Source organism: Berghia stephanieae, chromosome 5, assembly GCF_034508935.2.
Source record: "Berghia stephanieae isolate SIO BIC M18660-M18661 chromosome 5, UCSD_Bste_1.3, whole genome shotgun sequence".
NCBI classification, from domain to species: Eukaryota; Metazoa; Mollusca; class Gastropoda; order Nudibranchia; family Aeolidiidae; genus Berghia; species Berghia stephanieae.
In genome coordinates, this window is record NC_088364.1 from 20,489,736 (window position 1) to 20,512,568 (window position 22,833).

At 35.7% G+C, this 22,833-nt stretch overlaps 1 protein-coding gene across 3 annotated transcripts in view; it reads right to left on the bottom strand.

Annotated features, from left to right (window-relative positions):
- The window catches only part of LOC144972576 (cerebellar degeneration-related protein 2-like), a 35,668-nt gene that overhangs the window by 4,585 nt on the left and 8,250 nt on the right, over positions 1-22,833 (bottom strand). For 2 of the 3 annotated variants that reach the window (XM_078913949.1, XM_078913950.1), the window contains exons 2-6: positions 10,929-11,292; positions 9,777-9,889; positions 6,469-6,617; positions 4,607-5,232; positions 935-1,062 (exon numbers count right to left, since the gene is read on the bottom strand). In XM_078913949.1, the coding sequence (XP_078770075.1) occupies positions 935-1,062; positions 4,607-5,232; positions 6,469-6,617; positions 9,777-9,889; positions 10,929-11,007 (1,095 nt within the window). In that variant the 5' untranslated portion in view covers positions 11,008-11,292. The remainder of the gene's footprint in view (positions 1-934; positions 1,063-4,606; positions 5,233-6,468; positions 6,618-9,776; positions 9,890-10,928; positions 11,293-22,833) is intronic. The other variant, XM_078913948.1, reaches the window with a different exon arrangement.

Below are 22,833 nucleotides of genomic sequence, written 5' to 3' on the forward strand. Positions count from 1 at the left end.
TCAATTTTTGAGGTCAATGACCTTGGTAATATTATATGTTGGCTTCATTCGGTAATAATATTATTGAGTAGGGTCAGCTTCTTTCCCTATTTAATTTTAGCCTTGTGTGCGTGTGTGTGTGTGTGTGTGTACCGGCACGCGAGTTTGTTTGATTAGGTGTGTGTGTGGGGGGGGGGGGGTGGAGGAGGGTCCTGACAAGGTTATATCCATCCATTCAATACTTTGTTCTCAGACGACCAGGACCTGTGTGTTCTCTATCATTATTTGACCCCATTCTTAGTCTTTACACAATCTGTACATTTTTACACATTTTAAATTTTATCATTTGAGTACTTTTGGATTGTCTATTACATTTTCTGTTGCAAAGCATGTCATAGTCAATAACAGTAAGTAGATTCCGCTTTTTTATCTCAAATTCCGATTTTGATGTATTCTGATTCCTCTATGGGGCTATTGAGGGTAGGAGCCTCTCATGACCACTACAGAGACCGCGAGATATGAAGGGACATACTTATTCTAGCTTGGTTTGCTTTGTTCACGTGCGTTTTTGCTCATTTGGTTACACTCCAGTTAAGTTGATTTTCGGATAAGTCGACTTTTTTCTCGGTTCCCCTGGGCATCGTCTTATCCGGAGTCCACTGTATTATATAACATAATTTAGATTTAGAGCCTTTTTTGTTTCTTGATTTAATTTGCTAGTTAATAAAACATAATCCTGGGACATGCAAGGGTCATTTTCATAAATATAAACAGTCCAATGTTGTTTTTTTGCTAAATTTAAATCGAGACAATCTCTATTTTATCCGAACAGTTGGTCGCTATCCAACATCATTTGGATTTATAATAAGATAAAGCACCATTGCCTATGAGCCACCCATGCCACATGAGTGATGGTGACGGTGAAAATAATTCAAACAATACCCATGAAACCTACCTGAATGACAGCCTGGTATTTGGTGAACAGAGACTGGTACTGCGACTCCAACTCATCCAAGATGGACAGACTAGCATCCTCACCCAGCTGAATCTCTTTGGCATCAGTAGCCACCTTGTTGATGGATTCTGGCATTTCATATTATACAAGATACAGGTGATAAGTTAATATTTGACTGGACTGGTACATTTATACTGCCATAAACTCTAAAAAAACCCAGTTTGACCAGAAAACATGTACTTCAAATATCTATCAATTAAAATGACTCTCATCTGAAGTCTTCAAGGAATTGTCAGGTTTGTGAAATTTTGACAATATAAGGGTCATTTTTATTGATCAATATTTGTGTGACAAGCTATTTTCACTCACTCGTGCATCCATTTCAAAACCCCTTCAATTGATTAGTGGACAACAATATTTGCAAAGGCCAATTAACACTTATGATTTAAAACAATTTCTCAGCCAATTGTAAAACACGAATGAATTCCAAATTTCACTAAAGGGTTTAAAAGCATGAAGTGGTCAAGATATTGCGAACTTACCCATTGTTAACGGAACCCTATTTCTTACACATCCATATGCACCTAGGGTCCATACCTATCTGTTCTATTGTCTGCTTATCGTTTCTCCTAACTTAACCACTCCGGGAGAGTTATGCCCTGTGGATCCTGTCTCTACCAGAGACAGGCCAATTGTAATTAAAAATCTCACTCTTCCCGTTAATCAAAATATCTGGACCCCCATGGGCCATCCAGAAAATTCCATTCCTTCTGATTGGCTATTCCTAAAATTGCTTTTCATGCCAATTTTGACAAAATTCAATTTCTCTCAGAATAAACGGTCACACACTCTAAAACACCCAGAGAGGAACCAGTTGTCAAATTTCAAACTTTTCCAGAAAGTTTTAACTATCTCTTGGCTGAAGGTAATTTATAATTGGTTTAACCTGTTCTAAATGAAACAAGATTTTACTGTGAATTCAATTATATTTTTTATTGTTGTTAATATCATTCGTGTCTATTTTATGTGTGCTTTATTCTATGGATGTTTGTAAGTTGAAATACGAGTATAAAACTCTAGCTAAAAGTATATTATACTATAGTTAACATTTGTTTATGAAACATGTTATATTTTCATTTATATTCAATATGTATATATGATTCTTGTAATCCACCGTAAATCCCCTGCCACATATCATAATTAAAACAAATCCTGTTAAATTATCATCATGTAAGATAGTTGAAGTTTAATTTTAAAATGTAATAATTATAATTATTGCCATAACCATCCTTGTTTTTGGTCGGCAAATAAAAGCTATTATCATGTGTCATTCAAGGATTAAACAGTGGCGAAAGATAAACTAGAATTGGCTCTAAGACCTTTTCGTTTAAACTCTAATTGAAGATCCTTGCAACCCCAGAAACAGTTCTTGCCACCCCAGAAACAGTCCTTCCCACCCAAGAAACAGTCCTTGCCACCCCAGAAACAGTCCTTGCCACCCCAGAAACAGTCCTTGCCACCCCAGAAACAGTCCTTGCCACCCCAGAAACAGTATTTGCCACCCCAGATACAGTCCTTGCCACCCCAGAAACAGTCCTTGCTACCCCAGAATCAGTCCTTGCCACCCCAGAAAGTCCTTGCTTTACTATTAGATACTGTCCCTAGGCACTCCATGAAGGATTATACATATGGGAGCGTTCACATATTACGTCATCAAAAATTTGCCCTTTTTAGACCCCCCCCTCCCCCAAATCATCACTTGTCATCATTGACCTGACCCCCCCCCCCCCAACAGATGATGACGTCATCTAATTTAATAAAAACTAAAAGATAATTTTAATTTCACAATATTTATTATTCGTTTTTCAAACCATAAACATTGATTATCAACGTTTGATAAAACACATTCAGACATTTTATTAATTTCAGAAACTGTTTATAATTTATGTTTTACGATACAATGGGGACATAAAATTTAAATTTGCAAAGATAAAATCTAACAAACATTATTTAAATTAGGCTACTTGGTGCAGGTGCTATTTAAAAAAATTCAGAAAGTGTAATTTAAAATAGTATAGGAGGCAAATTATTTTATAGCATATTAGTCTTTTAGTGGAATGAATTTCTGTTTCAATTTCCAAACATAAAATTAATTGATTCAAAAATGTTTCTGCCTTGGGCCTCTGGCAATGTACTATAAATAGTATCATCAATTTCATCTTCATCGTCATCATTTTCTCCCATTTGCTGTTCTTCTTGTATGCCGCATTTTCGTGAATGGTCTTTCATTGCTGTGGTCGAGGAGTGATACAATGAACATTTAGGGCAAGTTCGCCTTTTGAGAAGTGATACCCCTTTCCCATCTTGTTTCTTGAGAGATGGGCAATACTCATCATAGCAATTTATCTTTAGCTGTTTTGAAAGGAACAAACTTTGAAATAGGCTTAATTTGCCTATGTTTTGATGACATCATCTTGGGTCTGACCCCCCCCCCTCCCCCATGTCAACACATGTCAACATTTGGTAGACCCCCCCTCCCCCCCCCTGATGACGTAATATGTGAACGCTCCCATATGTAATCTATCAAACAGGATGTCTTATGTCAACAGGAATCACCCATGTTGTCCAAAGTTAGCAAATTGGGGGTTAAAAATCTTGCCCAAGAAAAACAACGAAGTACCTGAAGCAGGGCTCAAATCCAGGACTTTTCCGGATCGCAGTGCAATGCCGTAACCACTCTGCCATTTCGCCCCCACTACCACTCTATTTTTATTAACAAAGATGTAAAAGTTTGAACAATTGTGAAGGGTGTTTCTTTTTTATTATTCTGTAGCTTACCCTATTTTTTTCCAAATTACACATTATCACCTTTGCAATTAGAAGAACAGGTATTTGAAAAGTTTTATAATGGTCGTAACTCATTTTAAACCACACGAAAAACCCCATTGATTATGCAAATATTCCGTTCCATCACCGCTTTTATCTAAATACTCTCACATTACCCTCCACTGCTAATTGCTATGATAAGAGAGAGCTGATGCTATTGTGGCAAGTCACTTTCCATTGAATAAGACAGTCCAATTTGAAGTTCTTGAGGAGACCCTGGAATATTACCTTGCTACCTAAGTTAAAATGGCCCTTTCCCATATAGCTGTATCAAAGACAGAATTTATAACATAAGTTCTACCAGACTCGACACAGGCGACAAAGAATAATTTTGAATCTAAATTTAAAGAGATAGAATATGTATCAATCTAAAATGCAAGGTTTTATTTTTTACCCTTATCAATCTAATTTATCACTTTAAATGCATTGGGATCAATCTAGAGTGGTTCAATTTACTCCTATATCCATTTCTAAAAATAATAATAAAAATAATAATAATAATAATAATAATAATAATAATAATAATAATAATAATAATAATAATAATATAATAATAATATTAATAATAATAATAATAATAATAATAATAATAATAATAATAATAATAATAATAATAATAATAATAATAATAATAATAATAATAATAGTAATAATAATAATAATCTTTATTGTCCATGAAGGCAATTTTTCATTTGGTTACAGCATAGACATAACATTCGCAAACAGACACGAATGAAACAAAAAGTAGAAATACAATTTTCTAAGTACCTATATATTTATACCAACCTGTACTACTATAGAGACTACCACCTGTCTCCAGTTTGACAGCTTTAGCCTCAGATCTTAACTCTGTCTCGTCATGCTCCACGTCCTTCAGCAATTTAGATTCAGGCTCATGGAGTTCAAAATGTATGTCAGTTCCAGATGATGCCAGTCGACTGGTAATATTATCAGGTGTATCTGATCTTGCCGATCGCCTCTCCAACTCATACTGAATCATTATGGCCTCTGAAAGTTTCAACTCCAGAATTTTGATTTTGCTCTCCAAACCCTCTTTCTCCTCTGTCAATACAGAACATTCTACGTCCAAATCTTCCATTTTCCGCCTGTCAATCGTTTGTTGGATTTTTGCCTGTTGAACGACGTCCTGCAGTTTTCTGATCTCAGTCTCATACGGATTGAGAGGAATATTTTTAAACTGGTCCGAATATGTCCAAGCAAGATTTTCAAAGTAAAACCCAGAGTTTTGATCTTTTGAGTCACTCATGCTGAGTCGATTGAGGCTTGAAGTCCTCCTCTTTTCAGGAGCTTTTTTGTTCTGTTTTTTCTCTACCAATTTAGAATTGGCATCATCCAATTTCTTCTGAAGCTCGTCAACTTTCTCCTCTAATTGAGTGATCACAGAGCCTTGCCTGTAAAAAAACAGGAGAATACAATAAAGAATATATCAACAGTTTTTCTTGGTGATGAGCAAAGTCCTCATACACAATTCCTTGAAGATTCTAAATAGAATTTCATCATTTTGATGTCCAATTTCCAATTTTTATGCCATGAGTGGCTGCCATAAATTCCTTTTCAACTCTGACACTGATATTCCTTTTTTCCCCTTTTTAAAATCTTTTAAAAGGATTTTCCTAATGTATTCAATAGAAGAGACCTGGTTTTTAAAACTTTATCCCCTCCCATATATATGGCTTCTCTACACTCAGTGCACATCAGTGTTGGGGGATTTTTTAATGCCACCAACGAGTCTTATAAAACCAAATTTCCATCCCATATGGATTAGGTCACACCAATACTTTTTTAGTTTAAGTACATATGGCACAACAATAAAGAATCACGATTTCAGTTTAAATTCCTGTTAATGAAACTACAAAATAATATCTGTTTTTACAAAGACAGGATAATATTGCCATGCCTATCTACATTTACATTCTAATATAAAGCTTGACGAAAACATTTTTAGTCTTAGAACCAATCATAAAAATAAACAATCTGACAACAACAAAAATTAAGCATCTGGAATGTGTCATAGCAAAATATGATGATGATTTATCATTGGTTGCCTTGCAGTGGGCCGGCAGCAAAAAATAAAAATTACAGCAAAAAAAAATAACAAGCTGATAACTGTGCACTAAAAAAAAAAAAAAAAATTTTTTTTAAATCGAGCTCTTATATATCCACTAAATGTGCTCAAAGCGCTTTACAAGGGGTCCCTGGTCAACAGCAACATATAACATGTAGGACGAGACATGACGCCTGTTAGGCGATATTACAATTTTTCGAACAAAGACAACGCTGTTAACGGCCAGGTACTCATTTTACACCTGAGTACGGTGAGAGAATGTGAGTAAAGAGCCTTTTCCAAGGACTCAACTATGCGCCGAGCGCGAGGCTCGAACCCAGGACCTTCCGATCCGAAAACGAGTGTCATACCACTAGACCACATAGCCGCACTAGACTGAATTTTTTATTCATCTTTCTCAAAAAAAAGCATAAAGTTTTTAACCTACATTTGATCTTTTGACTATAGTGTCAATATTCAGCATAAAGTGAGTCAACTAAAAAATAAAACCAAATATGGTTGAATTGACTCACTGTTTCATATTATAAAATTATATCTAGTGTAAGAGAGTTGATCAACTTACTTCTCAATCTTTTGCTTGTCTGTCTTTGATTCTGAAATGTACTTCTGATTGCTCTTCTCCAGCTCCTGAGCATTGCGATCTACTTCTTCATAGATTCGATTACGAGATTCTGTCATGGTACGCATTGTGTCCAACTGGCTCTTCAAATACTGAGGACAGGAACAACAACAAAATAAATGTTAAAACAAATCATATCAATGAAAAAATATATTAATCAAATATAAAAATATAAATAGATAAATAAAAATATTAATAAATAAACAAATAAATAAATGTTTGTGAGAGATAAGCATGATTTCGTTTTGCCCTGATGATCCAAATGGAGTAACAACATTGTAGGCAAAAACACACAAGAAGTGAGAGCATTAAATTAAATAAATATATGGATAAATAAAGAAAGAAATTAATCAATAAATATATGAATTAATAAATATATAAAAATATAGCATATATAAATAAATAATTAAATAAAAGAAAATGAATATGAGAATGAATTACTAACTACATAAAAATGAATAAATAAAAATCTTATTTTTGTTGTATTTTTCCACTATTTCACTGAGCTCAATGCGATTCTCACAATATTCATTTATAATCTTAGCAGAGCATGATTCACGATTAAATGTCTTGTTTGTACTAGCACTCTACCACCAACTCGTAACTGCCTGCCAAAAGTTACTTCATTACACCAGAGTTACGTGGGATATTGTGTGTAAATTGCATGACCAAAGGAAAAAAGGCAGAGGTTAGAAAAATATAATATTTGTACTAACCACTCATCTCTCAATCAATCATCACTACTGTTATGTGTGCATCACCAATGACTAAGTTGGAATTTTTAATTCAGAAAAGTGAGTGGAGCAGGCACTTATGTTGGTAACAACAAGAGATGAAGTGACTAGAAAAGTGCCAGAAGACAATAGAGAATAGAACAAATTTTCGGCGGTTGGTGGGGTTTGAACCCTTATTGGTACAACAACTCCGCCTGGCCGGTGAGAGCGTGACTCTACCGTATGAGTTATCCACGAACCCAAAAAAATTCATATCAAACTCAGGTCATTCATTATTAGATCCTTCTCTCACTGACTACTGCCCCACCAACTGCCGAAAAAATTTTCTATTCTCTATTGTCTTCTGGCACTTTTCTATTCACTTCATCTCTCAATGACTAAGTTGGTACCCTTTCTCACAATGGGACAAAATCAAACATACTCAGATTTGTATAGCAATAATATATATTTTAAGGTATGATTATATTTAATCTACGACATCTTGCTATATCTATAGTTCATATAATATATATATATATATATATACGCTATATACAAAATATATCAGTTATTTTATGAATTAATATTGATTTTATAGATATACTTTTATTCTATTTAATGTTTATTTTATTTACTACATTGCTATATATAATTATGTAAATATATTTTAACATTTATTTATCCATTCTTGTAATTCATATTTGTAAAGCCAATTTCCCCATGGATAGTAAGTTTATTTATTTATTTATTTATTTATTTTAAAAAGAGCGAATAACAAAAGCATACTGAATTAACTGGAAATTGTGTACAAAGATTCCTAATGGAGGAATAAATAAATTATCCTGAATTACATTGAACGTGGTAAGATCAGAGTAATCAAAAAGTAAGTGTATCAGTAACGACTTCTAATCTATTTGAACGAATATGATGAGAATTTATCGCCTCATTAGCTGTCAAAAAAGAGACAATTGTGAGACATCAGAAGCATTCTTTCTATAGACCAAAGTTCCTGTCAGTATAACTCTTGTTTGATCATTTATATTTCCTTGGATAGATTACTGTGATTCGCTCCTTCATAACATTCCAAACTATCTCCTTCACAAATTGCAGCGCATACAAAACCATTCTGCTAGGATCATTCTAAGAAAAAAGGGCAAGAGATCATATTACACCCATGTTATTGTCACTTCACTGGCTACCTGTTGAATTAAGACTCAATTACAAAATTGCTGTTCTTTGCTGTAAATGTATCAACAAAACTGCTCCTTCATATTTATACAACCTTATTTCATAGTACTCTCATTCCAGAACTTTAAGATCTAGTGACCATCTCCGATTAATTGTTCCCAAAAAGGCTCCAAAAACTTTTCTGATAGGTCTTTTTCTCATGCTGCTCCTTCTATTTGGAACTCTCTTCCAATTTCCTTAAGAAAATGCAATACAGAAGTTACTTTTAAGACAAATATTAAGACTTATTTTATTAGGAAATATTTGATTAATTAAAACCAGTTTCCTTCTATGGATTGAGCATGTTTTGTGTACCTATGACCTGTTATTGTAGCTTTGATGTTTGTATTGAAAATGCGCCTAGAGCTGTTTGCATATGGAATAGGCGCGGTATAAATGATTGACATTATTATTATATTTTACAATTTATTTATAAAGGTTTTTTGCACCCCACTATTGCTGTTTTATTTATGCATATATAAACACCATCAAGGAAGCTCTATGACAAGTAAATACTACAGTTTCCCCCAAAAATTATGCAAATTATAAGTGTAAGTAAAATGACTACCAAAAACCCAGCTGTTGTCTTTTGTATATTTACATACACAGTGTGTAGGAATATCAAAGTCACTCTTTGCATAAATGAATATATTAATATTAATGCTAATGCATTGACTTTGACCAGATGCTGGAGACATGACATAAATATAAAATTCATATATTCATGAATTTGGAATGACAAAGATATCAATACAAACTTTGTCAAAAGGACGATTCAAAAAAAAAATTATAAACATTTATGTTTAAACGCGTTCTCACCTTCTATCACAACTAATAAAAATCTCTATGCTGATTAATCCACTATTACAATCAGACATCTGCCTTTTTTTCCTCTTCATGCACTTAGTTTATATCTTTTTTTAAAAAATGTTTTAAAAAGTGAAAAAAATATTAAAAGGTTAGACGTCTAGCTTCATTTCAGGATTTTTTTTTTAAATAGGCAAAAACGCACACAAGCACACACGCACACACACACATACATACACACAAACACACACACATACATACACACACACATACACATAGACACACGCTTACACACATCTCCATACAATGATGTCTCGAGGAAAGTTGGTAATCTAAATATCAAAGGAAGAAAAACAAATTGAAAAAAAAAAAATGAAGAGTTTCGATGGAAACAAAACACATTCAACACACAAAGAACCAGCCAAATTTCAATTTAATTGACCGGTGCCCTTTCAAACCGCCGCCAGACAACCAGTGTCTACTTTCAATAAAGGGTGTTGTCACCTGAATCTCTAGACCCTGTTCCTGTGAAAGGGTCTGTTGCTGCATCAGCTGTGATTCCAATTCACGGTTCTTTTCCAGCAGGGCCTTGCCCAGCTCTGCAGCCAATTGGAGATCTGAAACGACGATTTGGAAAAAAAAAAATAGTACAACTGGTGGTAATGACAAAGACAAAATATGAGCAAATGTCGTTGAAGCGCCGAGTGTCAATGCTTTCAAAAATAGATTAGATGCTGTGATGGAAAGTTATGTGCATAGTGTAGAAGTGCCTCCCATCCAAAATAGCTATGATCAAAAGATCAGTAGAGAAAGTGTAGTGTAGGCTAGCCCCTGATCACAAGATCATGTAGGGAAATGCATTAGATCAGTTGTGAACAAGACATTCAGTGACTGGAAAGACTCGGCGACAGGCCAGTGGCCTAATCAAGCGACGTCGATACCTTCTATTCTATATTCTATTCTATGAGTGGATGGGGAGAAGGAAAGGAGGAGGATGATGAAGACTAGATGGAGGAGCTGGGAGATTGAAGAGGAAAAGGTTAAAGAACTGGAAGAACGTGGAGAGGAGGAGGAAGAGGAATTGAAAAGAGATTGAGAAGAGGAAAGAGAAAAAACATTGGAGGAGAAGTTCTTGCAAAAAAACTTAGGGAAAGGAATGTGGTGGAGGCAGGGGGTGATTAGAAGAGGAACGGGGAGGAGGAGCACGCAGACAGAGAGAGAGAGAGAGAGAGAGAGAGAGAGAGAGAGAGAGAGAGAGAGGGAGAGAGAGAGAGAGAGAGAGAGAGAGAGAGAGAGAGAGTGAATGTTAAGGATAGAGGAAGGGAAGAGAACGAGGAAGAAGGGAGAAGTTAGGAAGATTCAGAAAAAGGGAAAGTTAGATAATATATGGGAGGAGAAATAGGTTGAAAAGAAGACAGAGTAACACTGTAGAGAGAGAGAGAGAGAGAGAGAGAGAGAGAGAGAGAGAGAGAGAGAGAGAGAGAGGAGATTTATGGTCCTTAGATGTTGAGCCACAGTATTAATTGTTGCACAAAGTCACGTTTTCAGATGCATGAACGACTCTTGACAGACTTGGTAAACTCTAAAGAAAACCACTGACAACTCAAACTTATAAAAACAAAAAACAATTTTAAAAAATAACAAACCAATTCCTACCATCCTCTTCGCTTTCCTGCCCATCGTCGTCTGCGCTTCCCATGAGTTTGATTAATATTGCCGATAAAGGATCCGACATGAATAGAAAAGTTTATTGTATATTTAAGTCAAACAACAGTAGCAGCAGCAATATCAATAATGACAATAATGTCACACACGTGGTGGCCTTGTACACATTTTAGCTGGAACATTAGTTTGGCGTTATCCAGTTTTAACAATAATATATCTAATCTGACCAATAATATTATCTCACTGATACAGACATGACTTTGAAGTCATGTAACGCTACCCATAATATAATTAATTTGTTTCTCGGTGATCACTTGATACTTGGATATCATTCACTGCTATCTAGAAAAAGTGCCTTGTAGAATCAACAACAAGAATGATGAAAAGCGTCGTCATTTTATCGGGGGGGGGGGGGGGGGGGGTTAAGCAGAGGGGGGGGGGGGGGGGGGGGGTGGAGGAGGACTATAAGACTCCTGCCTACCTATGGTGAAAGCCAATAATAAATTGCTACGGTTATTTGGATATGTAAAAAAAAAAATGAAGTATAATAAATCATATCATGTGAAACAATAAACAATCAGGCGAGGTTAATTACAGTTCAATAGAAATATTAAATAGGTCATGATATTTCTTCTCTCTCTCTCTCTCTCTCTCTCTCTCTCTCTCTCTCTCTCTCTCCTTCCCTCCTCTCCTCTCTTCCTCCTCTCTCTCTCTCTCTTCTCTCTCTCTCATCTCTCTTTCCTTCTCTCTCTCTCTCTCTCTCTCTCTCTCTCTCTCTCTCTCTCTCTCTCTCTCTCTCTCTCTCTCTCTCTCTCTCTCTCTCTCTTTCTTTCTTTCTTTTTTAATCCATGTAGAAAATCCTCACAATTACGAAGCAAAATATCATTTGTTATTGGTGGTTAATAATTCATAGTGACTTGTTAAGAAAGCCATCCACTCATCTCTCATTCGTCTTTATTGTTTCAAAAGGGAAACCCGAAACGTCCACATAATGTCTTCGTTAACAAAGTTGAAACTTCAATTCCATAAGACGATTGTTTATTTCTTCGAGCATCATTCAGCACTATTTAACATATGAATAAATAATTGAGCTTTATATAGCGCAATATCCACTAAATGTGCTCAAAGTGCTTTACAAGGGGTCCCTAGTCAACAGCAACATTTAACATGTAGGACGCGACATGACGCCTGTTAGGCGATATTACAATTTTTCGGACAAAGACAACGCTGTTAACTGCCAGGTACTCATTTTACACCTGAGTACGGTGAGAGAATGTGAGTTAAGAGCCTTTTCCAAGGACTCAACTATGCGCCGAGCGCGAGGCTCGAACCCAGGACCTTCCGATCCAAAAGTGAGTGTCATACCACTAGACCACATAGGCCAGACAACTGTATATCCATAGAATTAGAGAGGAAAACGACGCCCAACTCGACAGATAGTTTTTAACCTGGGATGTTATTTTCTTGCATTATTCGAATTGCTTTATATGGCGCAACATTTCATGAGCAAAACTTCCTCAGATTTTTATGAGAAAAATAGGGTATGGAGAAGTGCTAGATGAAAACAGAGAATAAAAAGTCAAGGGGTCGGTGCCAAACTCGGGATCCAATTGACACGACACCTCCGCCTGGCCGGGAGAGAGAGGACAGCGAACTGCCGCACAACCCGGCCAGGCGGAAGGTGACTTTTTATTCTCTGTTTTCATCTGGCACTTCTACATACCATATTTTTCTCATCATTATTGATACAAGTGGCCGCTCCACACTTTTTAAGATTTTTATCTCACTTTTCATAGTAGGCTGGAAATCGTTTGAGGAGTAAAAAAAATATATAATATAGAGATAAACAAAACGTGTACAAGAGTGTCATGAAAAAAAAGTGGTCGATATGAAGAGGTGACGCTGATCAGAGTTATAACTAGTCATCGTCTTATTCATTAAGCACCGTACTGAGAAAAACTGTACACAAGTCAGACCTGCCAACCTTCCCAGAACGAAAAGGTGTATTCTATGATTCTAAAAAATGTATCTTTTAGCAAAAAAGTGTATTTTGTCCGCATGTGTGGAAAATAAAAGTGCGCAAAATACAAAAAATTATATAAAAGCTAACATCAAACCCAAATAAAAATAAACTCTGATCTTCATCATTCAAACATTCGTTTGCGGCAATCACTAGTAATTACAAAATTATCGGTTTATCGAGAAACTAAAACTTAATGACCATTTTAAATCAGTATAAGGCTCAGAAATTGCAATCTCTAAGGATATTGCTTTTGAAACATGTTTTTGTTTTTATTGTAAGGGTTTTACGGCGCTTGCAACACATTAGGTTATATCAGCGCCAGTAAAAAGGAAGAAAATGGGATAGTAAAATGTTCTAGAATTACAATTAAAGCACCCAAAAGAAAGTAAGACAAAGGGGAACTAGGAACAAATATGGATCAGATGTAGATTCCAAGTGCATATCACCAATGTACTTAGTTTGAGATCACATATAAGTCTCATCCGGACACAAGCACAAAATCCAACAAAGAGGAATACACTCAAATGCTTACACTATATATTAAAATTAACAAATATAATAATACATAACAGAGAGATGATTTACAAGGGAAAAAAAATATCATCTCCCAAAACAATAACTATGCATTTGACTGTTTCCATCCCAGCCAGGATTCCAACCAGGGCCAGGACAAAACCAAGTAATCTCATTCCAAGACAAAGACAGAAAGCATGTTGGAAAACAGATATAAGGGGATAGAAGACACAGTATGTACCCCCCTGTCCACTATGGGAGGTCAGGAACCCCACCCAGGCTTTCGAATCACTGAAAGAAATGACCAAAAGACCCCAAATATGTTGGTAGTATTAATGCTAATGCCCGTAGAAGAGGAGATGCTGGTTGTAGCGATGGTGGTGATGGATGAAGTGATGTGGTGGTGGTGGTGGTTGTGGCAGTGACAATGCTGTGATGGTGGATGTAATTGTAACAGTGGTGATGCCATGGTGGCGATGGTTTGAGATGATGATGCTGATGTCCCAAATTAAGTTATGATGGTGATATACATCTGCCAGCCCAGTAAATCAGTTGAAGGTTATAAGATAAAATATTTGTGAGAGTGGTCTTCAATCTAATAGAGATGACAATTTGCAGCAGTGACAACATAATTCCACATACTAATACTATTACTGTTGGTCAAAAGGATGGGAAATTCACACATACCACAGACAGGTTAAATACTTCTGGAGGATTCATTTTGAACCATTTTGTTCCTAAAGCTGCCCAGTTGGTAATGAAAAAAAAATCACTCATACAAAATAATAAATCTTTAAAAAAGATTATTAATTTTTTTAAAACAAAATAAAGTAATTTTAAATTACAAAGGGAAATAATCCATTTATGTTTAAGCTTATCAGCAATATGGTTTTTAATTGAAAGCTTCATTGCCAAAGATGTTAGTTAAATTTAATTTTCACTTTAAATTTTCTATTTAACAAGTGGTAAAAGCTTAAATGTGGCCTGATGCCATTTAAAGTATAAAATAAGCTTAAATGCATAATTCTATGCAAATCCTCAAAAAGTTATGAGAAAAATATTGGTGAAAACCGGCAACATATAACTAACGGAAATGAAAACAATAGTATACTAACTGTGATGCATCATTCAGAAACACGGTCAACAACAACAAAAAAAAAGAAGAAAAGAAACACGGTCAACAATTGATGTATGACATGTTGTCATTTTCAACATCATTCATGCTTGAGAACAAAATATCAAAATATTACAACAACAAAAATCGTACTAAATCCTTTGGAATCGTATCCGCGTATTTGAGTCCAAAACTCGTACTAAAATACGATTAATCGTACAGGTTGGTAGGTCTGACAAGTAAAATTATTGATCAAATAGTCGAGTTTCATAATCTCTATATTAATCAATTTAATTAAATCTGACACCAAAACTCTATTAAAAAAAAAAAAAAAAAGAAAATAAGAAGAGATCACTCTAGCATGACAGGTGCCCTATCCCGAAACCGCACATAATTGTCTACCACTAAAATGGTCAGAGATGGCAAATATTTGTCTTATTAAAAACTTGATCCTAACTCCAATAACTACATTCTCGACTTATGAAGACAAAAAAAAATAATTTAAATAGTATGTGAGCACTGAATTCTCTGTCAATATCAACTTTGTTGAATATATTATCATATACACCAACAACTTATTCAGTACGAGATCCATTGCAAGCAAAACTAAAAACAAATGAAGCACTTCGACATCAAATCCCATATTTAAATGGTCAGAGATTGTAAACAAACAACATGGCTTATCAAACTCCTTTGACTGTGCTACAACGAGAAAAAAAATTTTTTTTAATTGGCCATCAATAAATTCACTTTATAACTCGATAGATTAAGATGAGCCCAAATCGACCAAAAAATTATTGAACATACGATTTCATAGAATTCTAAGGTTTTGACTTTGTAAAATTGGGAGAGGGGGGGGGTGTCATCTTAATCAATTGATAGAGAAATAAAAGATTAATGGCTAAACTGAAACAGGTGTGTTGCTATTCTACAAAAAATTTTGCCATACTCTGAAAAAATACAATTATAAAATTTTGGCCAGAAAAACGTCCTACAAATAAATATTGATCGATGAAAAATTACCCTGATCTCTTATCAAAAACTCTCTTCACAGAAGTCCCAGGTTTGAGGATTTTTGGTAAGATAAGGATCATTTTAATCGATCGATATTTAGAGAACGAATTTTTCAGGCCAAAATCTGTTAAAACGTGTTTTTGTTTCAGAGGACGACAGAATTCTCTTGGCTCCAACCCGGTTGGACCCTTGACACAACCCAAACTGATACTGATAAGAGATAACTCTGCCCTTCTCAAACTAAATACTTTTAGTTCATTGTGGCCACAATTCTTTTACTTCAAATATCGATTGATTAAGATGACCCCTGGCTTGCCTAGAAACTCTCAAACCCGAGACCTAAAAAAATAATCTCAGGTCTGAGTTTTCAGCGATTGGATGGTCATTTTAATATTCATCAATACTCAAAGATAACAGTTTTCTGGCCAAGATATGAAAAAGTGTTTTGCTAGAATAAGTAAGGAACAACAGAACATGATGTTGTGATGTCAAACAATAAGATTTACAACACATATAACGTCGTTTAACACGACTTACTCTACAAGTCATCGGGTTGAGGAGCATTTGACGAGATGGCCAAATTGTTGCTCTCATCATTCACCTAAATGATACAGTGGAATCCTGGTAAAGCCAACACCGGCAGACGAGAAAGATTGAATGAATTTCAGCAAGGTTTACTTTATCCATTAACGGGGATCCCGATATATATAGCTCCGTTAGTAGAGCACTCGCTTCACACACAAAGGGACCGAGATCGATCCTGGGTGAACTCGAGATTTTTTTCTGAACCCCCTGCCCATACAGCAGTGATTGGGTAGCTGGGTCTGCTAGATCTGGCGGAAAGTACTTTGCGATAGACTAGCGTCCTATCCAAAGGATAGCATGTAATTGCTATTGTCCGTTCCCTGCTATAGAAGCCGGGATAAACTCCGGGGCCATGGGTCTCATGGCTCTGAAGGACTACTTTTTTAAAATCCATTATCAGAACAGAAAATTTGCGACCAACAAGGGGTGTTGACTGAAAGCAGAAGTTGACCTTATGTATTATATATATTATCTATAAATGTATGAAATCCGTACGGAATGGGTCGTTGAACGATAATCATTTCTTTATTATATTCTTTCAACCTTCATTTATAAAATGATTGATTTAATAATTATTCAGTTTGGACGGCAAATGGGTATTCTGAAAAGTTTTGGAAAAAAAAAAGTTACCGTACTTGAAAGCCACTTTTTGTTTCATTAGAACTTTTTTTTATTTCAAGATAATTCATTATGTACATTAAAAGAGTTAACATGAATTACTGATACTGTGTGAAACCACACACACACATACACACATACACACATACACATACACACACACACAAACAAACAAACAAATATGTACAGTGTATATATGCATTTGTTTTGGTGTTTACCGTATAATTATATAATATATATATATATATATATATATATTGTGTGTGTGTGTGTGTGTGTGTGTTGTGTTGTATACGGGGAGAAGAGAGAGATGGGAGAGAGGGAGAAGACAGAGATTGAAAGAGATAATATATATATAATATATATAATATATATAGAGAGAGAAGAGAGAAGAAAGAGAGAGAGAGAGAGAGAGAGAGAGAGAGAGAGAGAGAGAGAGAGAGAGAGAGAAAGAGAGAGAGAGAGAGAGATTCTTTCGTTAGTCAATCCCAAAATTATAGGAAATCCATATCCAAATTCAGCGGGAGCCGCTATTTGCAGGACCAACTTTTATTACAGTGTGAGTGTATCTTTGTCTTTGCCTTTGAAATATGTGTCCCAATGAAGACTAAGCATATGGTAGACAATGCACAATTTACACAGTCTGAAGACGTACCGGCCATTAGTCAAGTTGGCAAAGATGGCCAGTCCGACAGACGTCCGACAGGGAGGACAAAGTTAATCATGTCCGTGCACTGCAGCGGATTTACTCCTATAATTTTATTGTAGGTGCTGTTAACCAGTTAACTGCCGTACTCTGGAAAATCACGTATTTAAAAATGTGGCCAGAAAACTCGTCCTTCAAAAAAACTCTCAAACCTGGGACTTCGCAAAGTCTCAGGTTTGAGAGCTTTTGCCCAGATGATGGTCATTTAAATCGATCGATATCTGAAGGATGAGTTGTTGTTTTGTTTTTTTCTTTTAGCAAAATTGTTAAATTTAAATACGTGTTTTTCCAGAGTACCGCAGTTAAAGGGTTAACCTCCTTGGTACAGTGACAATTAATATGTGCCATTGTCAGGACGGAATCCATGCTGCCCCTGTCAGAACGCTTTGTTGATTCACGTTAGTAATTGATGGGAATGCATTTTCTATTACATTGACAAATCGATTTGTTTTTCCTTTTACTTTGGCCAGAGTTGTCTTTGTCGAAAATTGTACAAGCACATAACAGGCTTTATGTCCCATCCTATTTATTACATTGTACGCTGTCCCATCGTGAGGAGGTTTTTCAAAAATTGTAAAGTGCTTAGAGTATGGTGTCCATTGTGGACAAACATTTTTTAAAATAGCACAATGAATCGACGGAGTTACTAATACGTGTAAAGAGCCAGGACCAATGCCCTCTATATATCTCTGATTGCTATGGCCAGAACCCAACGCCGATGACATACTTTGCTATACAAGATGGATTATAATGATTTTTAAAATTGGCCACATGTTACAATCACTAGGGGAGATAAGTTTAAGAATTATTTGTTGAAAGATGTAATTCGTCTATAAATATAAATCATTTGAAACTCCCGAATGTACAAAGTTGGACATGCCAAATGAATGTAAATAGAGTTAATTATACTACGAATATTGAATATGACACTATTTAATGTATTCCATATTTAATACATTCAATATTATCAACTAATTAACATTGAAAGTTGTTTATATAGGGCCTAATTATCTATGCATAAAAGTTACAAAAAGCATTTAAAGGTTTATAGAACCTATTAGCTTTTAAACGAAACGATACTATACGATATACTTTGCAAAGACATTTCTTTGCAATTACAATTCAAGAACAGGTTAAATTCAATGTCGCTTGACGTTATTCCAAGACGATACACGCAACCAAATCCAGACAGCAACAACAACAAAAGTATAGACTTGATCACGACTTCAATCAGTGCTCCAAATGACCAGTAACTATTTTTGTTTCATACAGATTACGAGCCGATACTATAAATAGAAAAGATGACATCAACATGACAAACATCGAGCTTTCTCAAAAATACTACCGTACTCTGACAAAACTCTTTTATTCTTTATTTATTTTTATTTTTTTTTTTTTGTTTTTTTTTTTTTGTTTTTTTTTTGGGACAGGGGAAAAAATATTGCTCCAAATATCGAAAGATTAAGATGTCGGTCAACTTGTCAAAGTCTAAAACCAGACTGCTTAAATCTAAGGCTTCTTTTTTTCCCTGAACGATCGACAGTTTGTTTTGTTTGCTTTTTTAATGGGTTTTCGTCAGAGTATGGCAGCATAGATAGCAGGGCTTCCAGATGGCCAACGTTCCTAGTGGCCAATTTCGACTTCAAAATTGGCCAAATAGAACCTCATGTGGTTAAAGACTATTAACACATTGACCCCCTAGACAATCCCCCCCCCCCCCTTTTTCCTGAAAAATTCGCCGGTTTTGATAAACAAAAGTCGACTAAACTATGGAGGAATAAAAGTTGTCTCGACTCAAAAAACAGAACACTGGGTGGCGATTTTGATCGACTGGTTGATTGATTGATTGGTCAATTGAGTGGATGATTGATTAATTATTGCGGAAAGAGTAATGAGCAAACAGCAGTGTCAAATGAAACATGGGATTGGGATGAACCAAAAATAACGTGGCCAGTGGACGAGAAGATGCAAAAATAACATGCTTAGGGGTGGAAGTGGAAGTGGAAGAGCCGACAGATGTAACACAACATGCCCAAGACACGTGTAAAATGTTGTCATTACGCCCATTTGAGCTTCAGCTCAACCTACACAGGTTATACCTAGTCCCATATTATATTATTATTATTGATGAGTAATGGGATTTTTCTCTATATGGTGATGGTGATGATGGTGATGAAGAAGAAGGAGAAGAAGAAGAAGAAGAAGAAGAAGAAGAAGAAGAAGAAGAAGAAGAAGAAGAAGAAGAAGAAGAAGAAGAAGAAGAGGGGGGGGGAGGATGAAAAGGAGGAGTAAAAAAATGAGGAGGAGGAAGAAGGGGGAGGGGGGAGGAGGAGGATAAGGAGGTTGGAGGAGTAGGGCAAAGGTGACAAGAGAGATGATGATGATGATGATGATGATGACGTACTGACTGATTGATTTACTGACTGACTGACGACAATGATAACATCAAAAGAGCCTATGTCATCTACCATCTGTGCAATGGATCGATTGACGGGCACCGCCGAGCCGATCACCAAATGAAACACAACTCGACGAGTTGGTAAATTTATTACCTACTAGAGATTAACCCTTTCCAGGCGTGGTTTGATTTCACTCGAACCTGACATTATTTCTCAGCATTTTCATGAAGACGTTAGGAACAGCGATGCGTCTCGGGCTTCATGAAAGTCAAAGCCCGAGCCACATCACTGAACCTGCGCTCTTGATGAACACGGAGAGTAGGAGGACCTTCAGTAGTAATTAAGATTTAAAATAAATGTATATCGGCGTTGAAAATAATAATAATAATAATAATAATAATAATAATAATAATAATAATAATAATAATAATAATAATAATAATAATAATAATAATAATAATAATAATAATAATAATAATGACGGTAACCCTCAGGCATGCGGCCCATAGAGCTGGGATTTATCTTAGTTTCTGAAACGTTAGACGGATCGGAGAGTAATAACTGCTTGTTAGCGTTTGGATAGGATGCTGGTATATCGCAAATTCCACCAGATCTAACAGACACAACTACCCAATAACTGATAACAGATAGAGAGAGAGAGAGAGAGAGAGAGAGAGAGAGAGAGAGAGAGAGAGAGAGAGAGAGAGGAAGAGAAAGAGAGGAGAGAGGGAAAAGAGAGAGAGGGGCGGAGAGAGAGGAACTGTTCACTGAAGGGATCTGGATATCTTTTCCTTTAATCGCCGTTAAAGCATTTTATTGAAAATTGATGGTAAACGTGTAGGTTTAGGATACAACGAAGATAAAAAGCATGACGACGGATTTTCTGCCACTCTCTCTCTCTCTCTCTCTCTCTCTCTCTCTCTCTCTCTCTCTCTCTCTCTCTCTCTCTCTCTCTCTCTCTCTCTTCTTTTTTTTTTTTCATTTTGGCCAGAAAAAGTTTCCTTCAGATGCAGATGCATAATGATTAAAATGGTTCTCAAATTGTCAACAACAAAAAATTCTCAAACCTGAGCCTCCATTAAAGTGTCAAGTTTAAGCCTTTTTTTATTTATTTTTTGACAAGTCGATGGTTGTTTGGATAGATTTGACGTACGTTTTCTGGCCAAATTGTAAAAATGTGTTTCGGAAGAGTGTGGATGTATGGATGTAAATAAATCTGACTATCAATAAATAGGAGGAGCGTTTAGTTACCAGTGTGAATTGCAACATGTGGACGCCAAAATGAACAGTAAGGACGTAGGTATTGGTAAACTCTATGTGGCACACCGGTGAGACGCGTCGATGAGTTATCGATTGTGTAAATGAGTGAATGAATGACTGGATGAATGAATGAATGAATGAATGAATGAATGAATGAATGAATGAATGAATGAATGAATGAAAGGATGAATGAATGGATGAATAAAGGAAGGAAGGAAGGAATGGATGAATGCAGGAGTTAATGAATGGATATATGAATGAATGAATGAATGAATGAATGAATGAATGAATGAATGAATGAATGAGTGAATGAATGAATGAGTGAGTGAATGAATGAATGAATGAATGAATGAATGAATGAATGAATGAATGAAATGGTGACTGAGGATGGATGCATGAAGGAATAAATGAATGAATATGAATGAATAAATGAATGAAGTGGTGAGTCACTGAATGAAGGAGAAATGAATGAATTAATTAATTAATTAATGAAAATACGAATTAATGAATTGATGAAGTTGTTATGCGAGAGAGAGCGAATGAATAATTGAAAAATAGCATCATTTTACAAACCCACGCTGCAAATAATTTACAAAATTGAACCATACAATTTGAAACCAGCGATTTGACATTTCTTCATTAAAAAGCGAACCCCTAACTTATTTGGATGTACTTTTTAAGCATTTTACCGTAATAGTGCAAAGTTAGTCCACTTGCTGGTATGCAAGAGACCAATATTTAATAGTCTCGAAACAAACAAGGCGACCGTAAAGGAATGGTGGGGGTGGAAGATGAATTTTAACAAATCAAAACAAGCAAACAACAATAAAACATATACAAAAACAACGACGACCACCACCACCACCACAACAGTAAAATCAGGCTGTCCAATCTTCATTTTCAATATGTCCATACATTGGCATAACCTACGCCGTTCTGAAAGAGGACCCGGTGTTTCTAAGTTTGTCAAATCCCAACAGTAAAAGATAAAGAAAGAAAGAAAGAAAGAAAGAAATGAGTAAATTAAATGTTTACACATCACTGGTTTTTATCCATACGAATAGCAAATGCATAATGCATACAGAAATATCATATCATTTAACAGGAGAACAAGATCACAAGCACAATCTGGTGAATAAAAGGGGGGACGTTCATTGTTAAGTCGATTTACAACGTTTTTTGTGGGGTTTTTTTCATCAAATGGGCACGAGGAGGAGTGTGTGCGTGTGTGTCGTATACATGTGTTATAAACAACCCCCAGCCGTAGACTGTTTTAATCAGGTGTAATGTCATGTTTTAATAATGTAGTTACAATTACACACAAAGAGGAATTACTCCTCCTTACATTGCATTCCATTGTAATAAGTTATGTAGGTTGGAAATGAGTGTAGCGCTAGTCGCAGCCTTCACCACAGAAGGTAATTGGAGTGTATTCAATTAGATTGTTTTACTATCTGATCTCTGTACATTAAGTGGGATATCCGAGAACGCCATAGTCATAGTCACTAAATGGCTGTCGTCAATACCAATACTATATCCAATGCATGGGGATCTGATGGTAAAATATCACCGTAAACTGATGACACATTAATGCTATATCTGGATGGGACGCCAGTCTATCACAAAGTACTTTCCACCAGGCCTGATAGATCCAGCTACTCCAT